Source organism: Sceloporus occidentalis, unplaced genomic scaffold (assembly GCF_023333645.1).
Source record: "Sceloporus occidentalis isolate IW3139 unplaced genomic scaffold, rSceOcc1.0.p SCAF_1, whole genome shotgun sequence".
In the NCBI taxonomy this organism is placed as follows: Eukaryota; Metazoa; Chordata; class Lepidosauria; order Squamata; family Phrynosomatidae; genus Sceloporus; species Sceloporus occidentalis.
Window position 1 is genome coordinate 182885637 of NW_028316981.1, and position 18535 is coordinate 182904171.

Sequence of the window (18535 nt, forward strand, 5' to 3'; positions counted from 1 at the left end):
CCAGGACTCCAAGTTTGAATCCTTGCTCAGTCATGGAAACCCACTGGTTGACCTTAGGTAGATCATGCTCTCAGCTTGAGAGGAAGGCAAACGTAAACTGGCTCTGAAGAAATCTTGCTAAGAAAACCCTAGGAGAGGATCACTGTAAAGTAGAGTTTCCCTGAAGAGCCTTAAGACATGTTTTAAAATAAAGGTCTCCGGGATCAGTTTTTCCATAAAAGCTCACTATCCTAATTTGATGTGTGAGAACTCTGAAATGGAGGTTCTCTTGACCTTGTTGGACTGCAGCTCTCATCAGCCCTAGGCAGCAACCACAGACAGTGGAAGGGGGCCATAGAAGCTGTAGACAAACATCTGGTGGGCTACATGTTCCTCAACCCAAATGAAAGACCATGGGCCTCTACCCCAAGGGACTCACATTATTAATTGCATCTGATTTTCCCCCTTGACTTCCAAGTTTTATCCAGAAACAATTGTACATTTGTATGTGTATTGGTGGATTAGACTATGAATTGTGTGTAGCATTCAAAACAACCACTTGAAAGTACAGTATTGGGTTTAGGGGAATGTCACCTCTATTTTGTTTGGTTTATTCTATGAGAAAACAACCAAATCAGTTGCAGAACCAAAAGCATGAAATACACCAGGCTTTTTGAGCCTCACTATTCAAGAGATCACTAAATAATAAAGGCATTAATTGCTTCGGATCCCTTCTTCCACAAACTAACAACCACCCACTCAGGAGAAGGCACACACTTCAGAATTTTAATGTAAGTGCAGATCTTGCAGCCCTTCCCTTTAGGGACTGGCAAAACTATCCCTTCTCCACTGTGTGTGCTGCCAAAATAGGTAATCCAGTAAAGTGCACTTGTTTCCACTACACTCTGCAGCCAAAACCACTTGTCAGTGTTGCAGGAATAATGGAAAGAAGGAAGGATGGACAGAGTTGTACTGTTTCTGGCAAGAGGTGTGTGTGTGAGAGAGAGTAAGAGAGATCTATAATTTACACACACAAGGAAATTAGATTTGTACTCTGCAGGCACTGATATATATCATATTACATTGGGATGTCTTCCTCCCAAAAATCCAATCCAGAAGAAGCAATCCTTACAATCTTAAACCTGGCTCTCAAAACACACCCTTCCATGAGTCTTGGCTTGCTGTGCTGAAATGTTAGTCTCTGTTATAAGATAAAATTCATGTTCTATATGTCTCAACTATTAAGAGTCTTTTAGAAGGCCACATTGTCTGCCTATTCTACTAGGACCAGGACCATCTAAGGCTGCACTCTGGGATCTCCAGTTTAAGAGAGAATATCCGATTATCAGATTTTGCCGGTAATAAGACTGTCTTTTGCAAGAATGTACCTCAGTTCTGCGGTTTGTGATTCTGGTGAAATAAATTAGTTTCAACACTCCTGTGAGTGATTTAAGTCAAGTGCAATATTCCCCCCCCCCCCCCGATGTATTCTTTCTGGCTGCATCTGCACTGCAGAAATAATCTGGTTTGACACCACTTTTAACTGCCATGGCTCCATGCTATGGAATCCTGGGATTTGTAGTTTGTTGTAGCACTTGTGCTCAGGCAGAGAAGGCTAAATATCTCACAGAAGTACAAATCCTAGAATTCCATATCACTGAGCCATGGCAGTTGAAGTGGTATCAACTGCATTAATTCTGCAGGGTAGATGCAAGCCTTAGTCTTGTGGCCTTTATTTCCTCAGGTAGACACGAGGCTCTCCCTTGTTTCACTACCTTCAACTCTTATCTCAGAGGAGCTATTTCATGTTCCACTTTGTGTGCATCACATTTATTTTCCCAAGCCATTTTATAAGTCCTTATCACACTACACTATTATACCACTGTATTCCACTTTAACTGCCATGGCAACATCCTGTGAAATTCTGGTGTTTATAGTTTAGTGAGGCCCAACAGCTCTCTGGATGAGAATTCCAAATATCCCTCCCTCAACAGCAAATAAGATCCAGCATGGTATAGTGGTTTAAATGACTCTAGAAACCAGGGTTTGATTCTTCCCCACGTTGCCATGAAACCCACTGGGTGACCTCTCTCAGTCTCTGATGGAGGCACAGACAAACCCCTTCTGAACAAATCTTGCCAAGAAAAACCCATGATAGGTTTGCCTTAGGGTTGCCATAAGTCAGAAATGACTTAAAGGCACATAACAACAACAAACTGCAAATCCCAGGATTCCACAGGATGTTGCCATAGCACTTAAAATGGAATATAATGTATTAACAGTGTAGTGTGATAAGGATCTGACTGTGGATATTCCAAGAACAAAGCATATTATCATGATACTTTTCTGTGACCGGTCCATTTTGCCTCCCCGCTGTCACTCCTTTTCTTCCGCCCCAATTTATGTTCAGGTTCAGACAATTATTTTCACAAAAACATGAACTAAACAGTATTGCTCACCATGGCCACCACTAAATGTTTTGGCCACTTTAGTTTGGGAGGGGTACGGATACTACAAGATTCCTAGCTACTGCCACCCAAATCCCCTTCACATAGCTATGCCTAGGAGAACACACAAGCACTAAAGCACGAAGCTACCCACTGAGTGACTTTGAACAAGTCACATGCTCTCAGCCTCAAGGGAAGGCATTGGCAAATGTCCTCTGAACAAATCCTGCCAAGAAAACCCAATGACAGGTTTGCCTTTGTTATTGTGTGCCTTCAAGTTGTTTCTGACTTATGGTGACCCTAAGGCCATATCATGGGGTTTTCTTGACAAGTTTCTTCAGAGGAGGTTTACCATTGCCATCCCCTGAAGCGGAGAGAGTATGACTTGCATACGGTCACCCAGTGGGTTTCAAGGCTAAATTTGGATTCAAACCCTGCTCTCTAGAGTCAGGTTGCCCTAAGTCAGAAACTACTTGAAAGCAGAGAACACACATACAGAGCAGAGATTAGAAGAGAGAGAAAGGTAGAGTGTGGTCTGCCAATATCCCCATCATAAGCAATGCAGACAATAACTCTCTGCCCATTAGACCTAATTGGAATAGCCAAATGCTTTGGGTTCAAGACAGCTGCTTTGCCAGGTGCTCAAGTCTGTCAACTCTGTCTCTTAGTCTAAAACACTTTTCAGAAGTGCAGTGGTGTGGCAAGATCTATGCATGTGTGTAGAAGTTGTGATTATTACCCTAACCCTGACACTTCAACTTATTAGTTTTGGACCTAAAAAGGAGCTGAATTCTTTCTTCTAATTTTACAGATGAAGAACGCAAACCAAAGTAATGAGATATACCTGGGGGCTTCTGTCAAGTAGGATTTCAACCCAGCTCAAGAATTCAGCATTTCTGTAACTCTTCTTGTGTCCACCTCTAGGGCCTGATTAAATAAGCAGGAGTGGTTTCTTTGAAAAGCAGTACAATTCTCATTAGCAGATCTTGGGCAGAGGAGAAAGCCTGTGTGGTGTAGCGGATAATTTGTCAAGACTAGTGGAAAAAGGAAGATCACATAATAATAATAATAATAATAATAATAATAATAATATTTCCCCGCCTCTCCCAGGTGGATTGAGGTGGGATTACAGCCACTAAAATGCATACAAACATATCGATAAAATACAATACAATAATAATTACATCAAAACATTAAATTATAGATAGAATGATTCAATCAAGCCATGACATTGAGTTTGTAAGACCCGAGTAGGGCTGTTGCTGATCAGGTCTCCCATACATATATGGGAGATACTTATAAGATGACTTGACAAGCAAAAAGGACAACAAAGAGCTTGAGGAGACCCAGATTCAAATCCCAACTCAGCTAAAAAACTGAGTTACTTTGGGCAGGTTACTCTCACCTAAGCTGGCTTCCTGGACAGCTGTGAGAATAAAATGGGATAAACCCACTGATGCCTCTTTGGCCTTCTTAGGAGAAGAGCAGCATATAAATGTGATAAACATTTTGTCAGAGGTATGCAAAAAAAGGATGATGGGGAAATATTGGGCTTTTCATAGCTGTGTGTATTTTAAAGCAATACATTTTTAGAACAAGCTAGTACAGCACGCACTTACTAAGTTCGTAAAATCATACTGCAGTAGGGGGGAGGACAGGGAGAGAAAAGAGCAAGACATACACATTTAGGAATTTGGCTAGGAGAATGTAATAACATACATCAAAAGCTGTGATGTGAAGCTGGTCAGTTTGTCCAGCTTTGGAGTCAATGCAGGGGAAGAGAGATGTGCAAGGGCCAATTAATATGTTACATTTTCCATTCTCAACACTCCTCCCAGGCGAGATTTCTGTGCTTAGTTACATACACAAATTTAGAGCAGAAAAGTTCTATTGACCATAACAAATCCCTCTGCAAAAGGGGAGATGGATAATTGAATTTGGATTGGAACATGATTGTATGTTTATCTGTACATATTGTGGGGAAAAGAAATGGAAAATGTACAATCAATGTAAAAGAAAAAGAAAAAGCTGTTATACTTTTAAAATATATAATAATAATAATAATAAAGAATTTGGGACTGGGGTAAATTGTGGAAGAAAGCTTGACAAAAAAGATGACCAGTCCAGCAATTCTGTTTTTATAGAGAGAACTTGTCTTTTACATTTTACCAGTGAGGTAATGGTCTGAGCAGACTAGGACACTGGGAGAGAATCCTAGCTAAGCCATGGAAGCTCACTGGGTGACTTTAGGCAAGTCACACCCTCTCAGCCTCAGGTACAAGCCAGTACAGTATAAGCCACAGGTAGAATCAATTAATAGTTTACTTACTACACAGAGATGTTTAAAGAATGTAACAAAAAATCTAGAGGCAAAGATAGCACACACCCCTTCTACAATTTCAATCAGGTCTTCATAATGAATCAGATTTCATGCCACAGATCGAGTTCCTAGGTTGGATTATGGCTGTATGCACCCCCTCAGGAACAAACCATTGACCTGACTTTCTTCTGATCTTTAAATATTTCTCCCCATGGGAAGTGCTGACACGTTCATAGGCCAAGGGAGGAATCGTCTCACTCTACATACGAATTCTTTTCTAAGCACGCCAAGACAGAATATTCTTATCTCTGTCTATAGTATGAACTTGATTTTGCACAATCTAGTTTAACTGCTGGAGAAGCTGCCTCATTAACATTTTTGCTGTAGACCTGCTTAATGACTTAACAAATGCTGTAGACCTGCTTAATGACTTAACAAATGTCAATTTATTAAACTATACCTCTTAATCCACACATAGCTTGCCTATCAGAGTTTTTGTTGTTGTGTGCCTTCAAGTCGTTTCTGACTTACAGTGAACTTACCCTGCCATTCTTCTGGAAATCTAGTGCAAGAACCAAACCCTCATTTTCAGTCAGTTGGAACCTACTAATTTCACCTCTCCTCTCTTTGATGTTAAAAAAGTGAGCACTCTTGCTAAAAGGGCTCTTGGCAGAATTACAATATTACAGATTACTGCTAGGATTGGTCAGGGTGTCCATGTTCTTCATGTGTTCTATCCTGAACTCAGTGAAGAATCTGGTGACCTTGTACACACCATTGGCATGTCAGACCTGGCCAGCAGTTTCAAACTGAATATTTGTAACTTATGATCCTTTCTGACAGACATCCTGACAGCACAGCCCATTCATGTATTTTAGTCCCAACTCCTGTTCCAATTTAGTGTACTGATAGCAATGTTTGGAAGTAAGATATGTAATCTGTAATGTGGTTGCTTTAAAATTGCATAGCTTTATTGGTGCAACATTTAACATTTAATGCAAGTAACATTTTCTCATTACTTTTCTCTGTTATTTTGAAGGGCATTTTTAGAAACATTCTGTCAGGGATTTTTTTCCATGTTTTATCCCATTTTTTGATCAATTCTACATTCCTCCTGCCTCAGTACAAGAAAACCAACAAGTACTGCAATGAATAATGAAACATTTTGCTTTCTAAAAACATTGTAGAGAATGAATTACTTTCAGAAAGCAACTTCTCAAGAGCTGATTGACTGGAGTTTGGGATTGAGTTTTGCCCAATCTGGAGTTTGGGACTGGAATCTGGGACTGAGTTTTGCCCAATCTGGGCAGCTACCTGCTTCTTCCATTAGTGAACATGAATTATGTGCCTCCCACTGTCCCTGGTGACTGATAACTCACCTTGGATGCTATATGTTCCTCTGTACCAAGATCACCTAATGATGACTCTGATGCTGGAAGGATTACAAAGCTGGATGGGACAAAATTCTAACCAATTTTATATTGTGCATGGTTCTACTGAGTGCTGACAGATCACACACAACCCCAAATGAATCTTCCCCTCCACTTGAGGCTAGCCAGTGAGATTACTTGCAGCATGAAAAACTCCCCACAAAGCCTGTACTTGACTTAGCAAGAATGCTTTTAGACACTGCTTTATAACCAAAGCACAGCAAGTTATAATTAAGCTTTATTAATATATTTAATTAATTAAATTTAATTCTTCTAATTTTGACTAGCTTGGTCAATGTTCAGGAATTATGAGGGTCATCGTCTAACATGCAGAGAGTGCTGGGTCCCTTGTTGTTGCTATGTGCCTTCAAGTCATTTCCAACTTATAGTTATCCTTAGGCACTATATAGTGATCCTTAGGCACCCTCTATCACAGGGTTTTCTTGGCAAGATTTGTTTAAAGGGGGTTTGCCTTTGCCTCCCTTTGAGGCTGAGAGAATGTGGCTTTCCCAAGGTCACCCAGTGGGTTTCCTTGCCTGAACAGGGATTTTAAATCTGGTTTCCAGAGTCCTAGTCCGATGCTCAGAACACTACACCTCACTGTCTCCTACAGGATCAACTTAACCTGGATCTTTTAAGCATTATTAAAACAAACTGTATATGAGATGTCTCTAGAATGGCAACTTTGCAGGCAAACCATGCGTCACTATTTTTGTGATTGACAGCAGGTACAAATTCTAAGATGTTCTCCTGCAAAAAAAACCTTTATAAAGGTTTCTGCATAGCCACCCCACAACCTTTCCCTTAAGAACATATTCACCCAGAAAAAAGAGGAGATACCTATGAACAGAGCATATTTAATGTTATACTGAAGTAATTTTGCTTTAGTGTTTGTTTATAGTTCATTGTAAGCAAATAAAACTAGACAGCAGCTCCCACGATCCTTCAATATTGGCTATGTTGGCTAAGACTGATAAAAGTTGCAGTCTAACAGCAGCAAGAGGGCCATACTTTCCTCATCCCTGCCTTTTGCAGATGGGTTTTCCTGCTTGCTTTACTGAGAACAATGGAGGTAATTAAGTAAGAAGGTGCCATCTATATGTGCCCATACATGAGTGTAGACAGGTGTAGAAAGGGGAAATTTGCTCATTTTTATCAACAAGAGCTGCACCAAAATTGAGAGGATGTTGATAGTAAACCAGCAGGAGATTTCAAGCTTGATCTTAAAAACAACAAAACAAAACACCCCACAAAACAACACACACATACACAGTTATCACAGGTAGTGAAAACTATACCAGGATAACAGACCAGAAAACTTGGTAGGGATGGAGGGAGTTCCTTTTAATTACCACAATATGAACAATGTTCAAAGAAGACACCTTTTATTTTTAACTCTTTATTTACATTGGGGACTATAACAACCACTGCTTCCCAGGCTGCCTGCTGTGTTGTGTCTAATCTCTTTCATCCCAATTACAGTCCATTTCTTTTCCTCAAATTTCCCAATAATTTGTAGTCTGTTCAAGTCCAGGGTCATGGGCAGTCCTTCAATGTGGCATGGATAGTCTTGTACTTCTGTTTCAGTTCTTCAAGCTTTGAAGCTGAAAAAGTGAAACATCAGCTAGCATTGGAAACGATGGAGGAAAGTGTTGGGGGTATTCTGGAGCCATGGGCCCTATTTCACTTAGAGCTTGGTAGCTTTCCCCATCCTCTTTTGTCCCCTGCCTGCGACAATGGAAAAGGGGACCCCGGAAACTTGATTGCTCCAACTTCCAGGTGCCACTTCTGAGGCTAACCTCTGATTTATGCTTAACAATCTCTCCCTCTTTTTGGTTTTGAAAATAGATTCCTTTATATCTTCCCCCAAATTGTCCTCCCCTGAAAAACAGGAATTTCCTATAAGGGCAGGGAAGGTGAGAACTAGGAGAGAATCACTTCCACAAGCCACATCATGACTGCTCCTTGCAATCTTGAGTGAGAAAGGGAAATTAGTCATTAGTACTTCAGGAAAGGGAGTTTGGCAGCTATTCCAATCACAAGAGGAAAGTGAAATGCTAGAGACAAAGCTCCATACCAGAGGTGCAGCCACGCACACAGTATAAACACTATTTGGGCACAGAACTTACATAATGAGTATTTGGCACTGCCGCTCCAAACCACCTTTTCTTCATGCCTCCGTTTCACTGTCTCCATAAGGCACTTAGAGGTTTCTGTAACCTGGGCCAGAGCTTGCAACTCCTGGTGGCAAGAGTACATAAAACGAAGGAGCCTCATTAGCCACACTATCCCACTAATTAATAATGACTCAAACTAAAAGTAACTAACAACCACCTTTGCAGAGCCAAGGGAAACAGCCTCCTCAGTTCTGGGTGGGGAGGATATTTCCAGCTACATCACTGAAAATGAACATCTCACAGGTAAGAACCAATGTTCCTTTTTGCATCCTCAGCACTACTAGCCCTTTAGTTCCTCATGCGCTGGACTTCTGAATTTGAAAAAAGTTAAAGTAGGGAAAAGAGAGGAGACCCACATTCAAACCCATGTCACAGCAATTTTGATCACATTTCAAGGCGTGGTGGTGGTGGTGGTGATATGTTAATCTATTTAACAAGTACACTAGATTCTTGTTGCACCATGATAGATTTTACTGTGGCATAAACTTAAAGGACTAGAGGCCCATACAGACAGGCCAAAATAAAGCTGCTTTGGGTCACTTTGGAGGTATGCTGTTTAAATGATTCATGCATCCTAAGAGGCCAGAAGCTGAGCCAGAGTTATGCTGCAGTCCTTAGGATTGGAGCATGGCTTTGGCGTGGCTTCCGGCTTCTTAGGACACATGCAGCATTTAAATAGCACACCTCCAAAGTGACCCGAAGCAGCTTTAGTTTGGCCTGTCTGTATGGGACCAAAGTTAGCCTTTAAGATGCCACAAGATCAAGATGCCCTTTCTTGGTCTTATATGCTGGCACGCACACCCACATATCTATCACTATGAGCACCAAATGCATCGGAGGAAGTATACTTAGGTCTAGAAAATGCTGCCAACTTCTTTCTTTCAGTTAGTCCCAAAGGTGCTACAAGCTCTACATAAGCATTACAGCTACATTACTATTTCACCTTGGGTGTTACATGCTTATAGCCACCACGGTCCTATTTTGGGAGACTGGCAAAATAAAAACCAAATTAACAAACACACATACAGAGATATTCACTTTGTGCCCTAGGTTCTAATGAGTTGGCAAACCTATGTCTGGGCTTTGCCACTTCAGATACCAGGTAGGATATTGCATGACAAAATACTCTTCCAGGTAAAACAGTCACTCTATCTAGAAACCTCCACATCAGGAAGAAGGGTTCTATAGAGCCTCCTTCCTCCCTTGATACTTTCCTATGTGCAAGGATTATTGTGTATGGAAACCAGATTGCACTATGAAGTGGCACAGCCCAGACACATGTTGAATGACAGAAAGCATTAGAGCTAGGGCTCTTACAACTAGACATATAGCACTATGATTTCATTTTAACTGCCATGGCTCCATCCTATAGAATCATGGGACTAGCAGTCTGTTTAGTCAGAGGCGCAACAGCAATTCTCTGGCTGTGAATTCTGAATGCCCCTCCTTAAACTGCAAATCCCAGGATTCCATAGTATGGCAGCTGAAGTGGAATCACAGTGCTATAATTATGCAGTATGAATAGTTCACTGGGGGAAAAAATAAAATAAATAAAAATAAAACTTTTATTTCTACCCCACTTTTTGTTAAAACAATCAAAGTGGCTGACAATATACAAAAGAGTGCAGAGCCAACTGGATGGCTGCCAGGAGACCAAATGGTGGCTTGTTTTAGCATAGGAATAGTGAACCTTTTGTCCTCCAGACATTTTGACTTGCAACTTCCATTAGCCCTATCCTATCCAAGATGGCCACTGATAAAGGATTCTGGGAATTAGTTCTAAACATCAAAAAGGGTACAGAATTCCCATACATGCACTAGCACTTCCTGCATCTACTGCCATACTCATGAATTCCCCAAATATGGAGCCAGCCAGCATCCTTTAATGAGCTAAAGGGCATTTCCTAATCTTATGGCACTGGTTCTGGACTCTTAAACCTGAACATCTTCCTTGATTCCAGTCTCACCTGCATGCAGAGTGTCAAGCTTTCATGCACTGCTTGGAAGAGGGGCCCGCAGGGGCTCAGCATGGGAGTCAGACGCTCACAATGCTGCTGCAGCTCATTCTCGTACACTTGTTCGAAGGCCAGCAATAGCTGGCTGAAGTCAGAAGCAATCAGCTTGAGGGTCTGTAGAGCTGTGACACTGTCAATGGATGTATCTGCAACATCCAGGTCTTCCTGCAGGAAGGGACACTGAAAAAGACCCCAGTTTTGTGACTCTTAAAAATATTAGTTGCACCCGTGGAGCCAAGGCAATGTTGTGCCTAAGCCTCCTTACCCCATTCTTCCACCAGGAAAGAAAACAGTCACTGTTTAAAACTCACCCCTTTGCCTAACAGCAAACATCAACTATCTTGTTATGACTCAGAAAACAGGTCTGAACTTAACTTGGATTTCTCTCACATTCTTTGTAAAGGAAATTCTATGGCAGGATAGGGGCATGGGGGTCAAGTGTTAAGGTCCTTGCTTTGACAAGTCAAGTAGTCGTGTGACGGAAGATGTGGCCCAGTTCTGTTCTTTTCCCCCCTCTAGATTCAGGTCCCAGATTTGCTAAAAGCTAGAACATCCTTTTAAAAAAGGAGCACAACCTTAAGAAGGCAGTAGGAAGCACAAGTGAGGAAAAGGACAAAGCCAATAAAGAAGGGAAGCCAGGGGTCTGGGACTCAATGCACTCACAGAGACAGGATAGGGCAAGTTACGAGTAGCAATAGCAGGAAGCAGAGGCCTCCTGAACATCTGGAGAACATCTAATAAGGTCTAAGCTAATAGACAGGCATCATGGGAAACATAAATGTGGCAAAAACTCCTGGAGAAGTAGGCAACCCTTCTAGCTATCTTTACAATGACTTTTCATGTTCACCACTTGGTGGCTCTTTCACTAGTAAAGTGTAATCAATCACTGAATTACAGAACCATGATATACTGTAAGACATTATTATTATTATTATTATTATTATTATTATTATTATTAACCTTTATTTATAAAGCGCTGTAAATTTACACAGCGCTGTACATACAATCTTTTTAATCCAGACAATTGCTCAGTCAACAAATCAGGTATACTACCCATCAATATCCCATGGTGAATTTGCAGTCTAAAACACGAGGTGCCATAGTCAGTTGTTGCCAATGCAATATACCAGCAGGGTAAGGAATTTCCAATTGACCCTGGGAATATCTACCAGCCTAAACTGCAGACTGCAAAATCCTCCCTTTGCTTGATAAACCTGTCTGAGGATTACTTACCTGAGTTTTCAGGTCTGTCAAGGATGCCACTGTGTCTTCCAGCTCTTTCAGTGCATCCATAAGGGTCTTCTCATGGGAAGTTGCTGATAGGGGAAGCCTTAATACATGGACAGGAAGGTTATATATTAGGCTCTTGGATTCTGCCATTGCTTTTATAAGAAAGGAAGAGGTGGGACTACACTGTTTTCTATACAGAATTGAGTTCCACCTTCCAGCTCAGGCTGGCATTATTTGAGTTCTTCCTGCTCCAGGTTTCTGCCCTTGACTGAGCACACAGGGCTGCTACATCTTCAATCTAGCTCTAGAAACAGCTCTGTCCAAGGACCTCTGGGCTCTTTTCCTTTTCTTCTGGCAGAAACAACATTCAGATTTATTAGATACCTGCCCTTTTTCTTTTCCTGTTCATGTCAATTTAATAGGAAGGATGTATTTCCTGAGGGAGGGGATATACAGGGTCAGGGAGCAGCCATTGGCGTCATTCAAAGCAGAGGGAGATACGGAGGGAGGAGACAATTAAAACATCAAAGAAAAGGGGAGCTCAAGAGGGTGCTTGTGGTTCCCAAGCTGTCTCCCAATCCAAAGAGTATGGATAGCTTTGGTGACAGTCCCCCTGAGTTGAAGCTACTGCTGTTGAATGCCAGGTCAGTGAATGGTGAAACAGCTGCCATCCAGGACCTGATCCTGGAAGAACAAGCTGACCTGCCATGGATAAGAGAGACCTGGTTGGATGAGGCTGGAGGAGTTAATCTCTCTCAGCTTTGCCCACCAGGTTTCTCTGTACAGCAGCATGCAAGATCTGGGGGGCAGGGAGATGGAGTTGCAGTGGTATATCGTGATCCCATCCCCCTGACCAGATGCCCCCTCACACAATCTGCAGGTTTTGAATGTGTTTATTTAAAGGTGGGTAGCCGGGACAGAATAGGGAGTCTGATGGTACACCACCCACCCCGCTGCACTACAGTCTTCCTTCCTGAGCTAGCCAGGGTGGTCTCAGGGTTGGTGTTGGAGTCTACATGTCTATTAGTGCTGGGGACTTCAACATCCATGCTGGGACTGCCCTTTCAGGAGTGGCTCAAGACTTCATGGCCTCCATGACAACTATGTCCCAAGTAGTATCTGGCCCTATTCATGCTGCTGGGCACTCTGGACCTTGTTTTCTGTGCTGAGTGGGATGATGATGATCTCTCCACAGTTCCACTGTCATGGACAGATTATTATCTGGTCAGGTTTAGACTCACTGGGACTCAGAACCTCTGCAGGGGCGGGGGACCGATTAGGATGGTCTGCCCCAGGAGACTGATGAATCCGGAAGGATTCCTGAGGGCTCTTGGGGAGTTTCCTGTCACCTCAGCAGGTGATTCTGCTGAAGTGCTGGCTAACCTTTGGAATGAGGAAATGGCCAGGGCAGTGGACACAATCACTCCTGAGCATCCCCTCTCACGGAGTGGAGCCAAACCAGCCCCCTGGTTCTTCAAGGAGTTGATGGTGATGAAGAGAATGAGACGGAGACTAGAACGACGTTGGCGGAAGACTCGGAATGAATCTGATCAAACATGAGCTAGAGCCTATTTAAAAGCCTACTCTGTGGCAATGCGGGCAGCCAAGAAATCAGGGTTACCAGCAGTGCATCTGCAAGGAGCTGGCCAGCAGAACCGTTCCAAGTGGTCAGGGGTCTTTTACACACTCACCCTCAAGTAGAAAATGCAGACCACTCGGAGGCTCGCTGTGAAGAATTTGCACAGTGCTTTGCAGATAAAATCGCTCAGATTCGCTCCGAATTGGATGCTACAGTTGATAAAGTGTCAGTGGATGTAACCTTGGCTCCTGCCGGTCCAGTGTTAATGGATACTTTTCAACTTGTGCAGCCTGACGATGTGGACAGGATCCTTGGAGAAGTAAGAGCCACCACATGTGTCTTGGACCCTTGTCCTTCTTGGCTTATTAGACAGGCCAGAGGGGGACTGGCTGAGTGGGTAAAAGAGGTAATCAATGCCTCCCTAAAACAAGGCAGAATTCCATCCTGCCTAAAGGAGGTTGTTGTGAGGCCTCTGTTAAAAAAATCATCCTTAGATCCCAGAATAATGAATAACGAACATCCACTTTCTAACCTACCATTTCTGGGCAAGGTTTTGGAATGTGTGGTGGCTTCCTAACTCCAGGGGTTTCTGGATGAAACGGATTATCTAGATCCATTTCAATCTGGTTTCAGGCCTGGCTATGGAATAGAGACAGCCTTGATGGATGGCCTACGCTGGGAACTAGACAGGGGGAGTGTGTCCTTGTTGGTTCTCCTGGACCTCTCAGTGACTTTTGACACCATAGATCATGGTATCCTTCTGGACTGCCTCTCTGGGATGGGGCTTGGAGGTACTGTTCTACAGGGGCTCCGTTCCTTCCTGGAGGGGCGAACCCAGAAAGTGATACTGGGGGACCCCTCTTCGACTCCGGGGCCATTGACCTATGGGGTCCCTCAGGGTTCTGTGTTGTCCCCTATGCTGTTTAACATATACATGAAACAACTGGGAGAGGTTGTCCGGAGTTTGGGGGTGCGGTGTCATCAATATGCAGATGACATTCAACTCTACCACTCCTTCCCACCACAATCCAAAGAGGCTGTCCTGGTCCTAAACCAGTGTCTGTCTTCTGTAATGGACTGGATGAGGGCAAACAAGTTGAAACTTAATCTAGACAAGACAGAGGTGCTCCTGGTAATTTGGAAGGCAGATCAGGGAATAGGGATCCAGCCTGTGTTAGATGCGGTCATACTCCTCCTGAAGACACAGGTTTGCAGTTTGGGTGTACTCTTGGACTCAGCTTTGAACCTGGAGGCCCAGGTCTCTGCTGTGACCAGGAGTGCTTTCACACATTTAAAACTTGTGCACCAGCTGCACCCGTTCCTTGAGGAACCAGATCTGGCCACGGTAGTACATGCCTTGGTTACATCACGTTTGGACTACTGTAATGGGCTCTACATGGGGCTGCCTTTGAAAAGTGTTCAGAAAATTCAGCTGGTTCAAAAAGCTGCTGCCAGATTGTTAACAGGGGCAGATTACATACAATGCCTCTGTTGAAACAGTTTCCACACAGGCGTAAAGTACGTCCCTAGGACATATTAGGGTTAGGAAAGGGCGTGCTTTACGCACACCCCTAACCCTACCACATCCTGGGGACATACAAAATGGCGGCACCCGTTCTACATGGGTGCTGCCATCTTGACGTTGCGGACACTTAGTGTCCGCACGTTGCATGGCGCTAATGACATCGCGAGTGTGCCATTGGCGCCTTGCGGCGTGATTAGCGCGCCACAACAAGAAGCGCCATTTTGGGGCTTCTTTTTTGCGGCGACGAGGAGCCGCGTGGTTTGGCCACTGGGGCTCCTCGGTGCAGCAAATGACGGCGCCGGCAGACCACTGATTTTAGGCGGTCTGTAACGCGCCTATCTGTTTTAATATTGTAATAATTTAATTCCTTTTTAATGTACCTATTATTATTGTTATTATTATTATTTATTTTTTAATTTAATTTAATTTTTTTATGTTTTTAATTGTACTGTTTTTAATGTTGTGAAGCCATTCTGAGTCCCAGTTCTGGGAAAAGAGTGAGATACAAATAAATATAATAAATAAATAAATAAATAAATAAATAAATAAATAAATAAAGAAGCTGGGCACAAAACCCAAGGAGTTCACCTTTTATGCAATACTTCTTCATCTTTCAGGAGGAACTTGATGTCTGAGCTCCAGGGGTAACACTCTGGGCTCAACACAGCCTGCAGATCAGAGCTGGTGAAAACCTGTTTAATGAATTCTTCATTCTTCTTGGCGATCTCCTCGAAAGATTCCTCAGTGCTGGAAGACAGAGAAAAGGAGGTTAGATGACTATGTGCAGATAAGGGGCAGCATGATCCAATGGTGTCTAGGTAACTTAACAAGTGCTTTGCAATCCTGGTTAAGCAGAACTATCCGAAGTCTACAACAGGAATGGGCAAAGTGCACCCTGGGGGCCACATGTTCCCTTCAGGGCCAGCCACAGATGTAGGCAAAACGTCAGTAATAATTTCTTCCAGAACATGGCCACATAGCCCAAAAAACCCACAAAAACTATGGATGCCAGCCATGAAAGCCTTTGACTTCACAATGTTTCATTGTTTTTGCAGGACTATCTCAAGGACATGAATTCCTGCTTCTTTTCATCCCACATGGCAGGGGCAGCACACTTTAGTTGCTCCTGAAGAATCCCTTGATTCAGAATTGATTTCTATACACCAGGCAGGGGCAACTGTATGGGGAATAGGTGCCAATCCCCCTAGCCCCATATGGGCAGCTAATACCTGTTTCCTTCTGCAGTCTTTCTCAAAATGGCAATAAGAAGTGACAATGTTACATCGTTTTGCCATTTTGAGAGGAAATGCAGAGAACAGAGGTATTTGGGGGGGTTGGAAGCAGTCTAAGGTGCTTATGGGTGTTAGGGTATATTCATGCGTTTTCACACATTTTGGGGGTGGGGGGTTCTGTGTGCCTTGGGGGCAAAATTTCCCAGAAAACTGCACACCTTTTTAAAAGGGGGTGCTTGGGGCATTCCTTTCAAGCAATACAAAACCCTGAGAAGAGGCATGTCTGTGTGCATTTTAGTTCAACCACCAGAAGAAGTGCTCTTTTCTTCATGTGGTTAAATAGAAAGGCCCATGAAAGACATGGCTTGTTTTTATAAAAGATTTGAGAACTTTGCTGGGCTGTTATTACTATCTACAAAGTAACGTGTTTCTGACCATTACTACGGACACCCACATATTATCTAAGTGCCTCCCAACATACTCCAAATATTTCACTCCTCTTTCCTTCCAAAAAAGAAGGACATATTTCTGAATTCTAGACCCCTAAGCATCCGGGACCAATTTGCTCAGGACACTAATCTAATTTGTGCATTTAATTCAAATTTTATAACCAGCTGGCATTTGAGAAGCATAATTCCAGACCTTGTGCCAACTAGACCAATTTAATCTTGCTCAGCATGGTGGACAATAAAGCCAAGAACTCAGCAGAAAGGCTATTAAGTCCATCTAGCACAATTGCTGGAAGAGCCAGCTAGTGATCTTCTTGTTTGAATAAACCTCCTCACCTGGAATAAATGCTGGAGTCAGATACTGAGCCAGATACGGCAAAATCACCCTGAGGCAGAATCACAGCCACTAGTTTTTCCAGGAAATAGAGCTGCTTCTGGGCAGAGGCCTTTCCCTGTGGAGAAAGATAAAAGTACAGGACAAGCTACACTGTGACAGGCAGAGAGTCCATCTAAGCCAGCATCCTTTTCCTGACAGGGTTCAGTAATCAGTATTTAGAAGAACACTGCCTCTCAACTTAAAACATGTTAAAGGGGTGTTCAGAAGAACCCTTTGAAAGTAAAAGGTACTAGAAATGAAATCCTTTGTAGGAAGACTGAAAGAAGAGGGGTTTTTTTTCATGCTACAACCACATTTTTTAAAATAGTTAAAACTTGATACAGGTTGTGTCTCCCTTACCCAAAATGCTTGGGACTAAAAGTATTTTTGGATTTTAAATTTCTTTGCATTTTGGAATACCTGTATTTGCATGTAAGTGTGTGTGTGTATATTTCCATAATGTATAATGTATTTACATAATGAACTATCTTGGAGATGAGACCCAAGTCTAAGCACAAAATTCAATTATGTTTCCTATACATCTTATACACATAGCCTGAAGGGTAAGGGAGACTCAACTTGTAGTATGAAAAGAGTATGTTTTCATGCTATAACCTCAAGTTTTTAAATAGTTAAAACTTATCTTGGGAGGGAGAGAAGAGGAGCTGCTAACCATAGCCATGCCAGGTAAGTCACACAGGTGAAATTCCAAGATGGTATCTTTAGATTAAATGTGGTCCAGAAAGGAGGAACACTCCCAGGATACAGTCTGGCAATGGAATAAGTTGTCTTGGGAGGTGATGAGAGCTCCATTCCACTGACATCCCCACTTTCACTCCCAGTACATACCTTGATAAGATCCAGGTCATCAGCTTGGCAAAGCATCAGCTCATAGCCCAGCTTCGCCATCTCTGTCAGGACAGAAGGCAATTTTAGCCACATACACTTTCCACTCATGTTCACAGCAATGTGAACATATACCTACTTTCCTCCTCCAAACCAAAATCTGCTCCACAGCACCAGTTTAAACACCATCCCACGCCTAGTAGTGAAATGCAGGCTTTGTTTGCATTGCCACTCTTGAGGACCTTGCACAATTCAGCCCAATTCTAGTCTGGTTCTATTTCATCACAACTAGGGCCAGTCCTCCAGAGCTCTAGGTGGGAGATTTGTCTTCCCTAAACCAACTAGTGGAGATCCTTTTCTACAGAAGATGCTAGGGACTGGGCCCAGCCTTTGTGCATGCTAAACAATTATTGGTATTTCACCTCAGGCCACCAGGGCAGCAAATGTAAAAGACCAAACAGGAGCATGGGTTTTGCAGCTGAGATACAGATCCCATCCTCTATAAGAGCCCCACAGCAGATGCCATGGGAAATACCAATACCAGCTGAACAGGCCGTAGTGTGTAAATAATGGGAGCTTGCGTTATTTATTTATTTATGTAATATAGTACTTGGAACATATCATGAGACAATGGGACTCCTTGGAAAAGATGGTAAATCATGGTAAAGTTGAAGGCAACCTTTATGGATTTACTTAATCATGGAAACCACAGCAAGATTTGTGCAGGGCTGTTAATAACAGGGTCTCTTAAAGATCTCTCATTTACAGGATTGCCATAAGTCAAAGTTGACTGAACAGCACAAACAACAGCAAAAACAAAGAATTCTAGACTGTTGTGCACTACCTTATTTGCAGACTTCCCAGGTCCTGGTGCCCTCTAGTCATGTTGGACTACAGCTCCTACCATTTCCAGCTAGCTGGATCAATGGC

The 18535-nt window shown here is 42.8% G+C and overlaps 1 protein-coding gene and 1 pseudogene across 4 annotated transcripts in view; one reads left to right on the forward strand and one right to left on the reverse strand.

Annotated features, from left to right (window-relative positions):
• Positions 1 to 7544: 7544 nt before the first annotated feature.
• The window catches only part of HAUS7 (HAUS augmin like complex subunit 7), a 46571-nt gene continuing 35580 nt past the window's right edge, over positions 7545 to 18535 (reverse strand). For all 4 annotated transcript variants that reach the window (XM_089485847.1, XM_089485856.1, XM_089485839.1 and 1 more), the window contains 7 exons: positions 17609 to 17670; positions 16720 to 16835; positions 15291 to 15449; positions 11602 to 11698; positions 10321 to 10548; positions 8306 to 8417; positions 7545 to 7780 (listed from right to left, as the gene is read on the reverse strand). In XM_089485847.1, the coding sequence (XP_089341973.1) occupies positions 7713 to 7780; positions 8306 to 8417; positions 10321 to 10548; positions 11602 to 11698; positions 15291 to 15449; positions 16720 to 16835; positions 17609 to 17670 (842 nt within the window). In that variant the 3' untranslated portion in view covers positions 7545 to 7712. The remainder of the gene's footprint in view (positions 7781 to 8305; positions 8418 to 10320; positions 10549 to 11601; positions 11699 to 15290; positions 15450 to 16719; positions 16836 to 17608; positions 17671 to 18535) is intronic.
• On the forward strand, positions 12684 to 13683 carry LOC149322989 (uncharacterized; annotated as a pseudogene).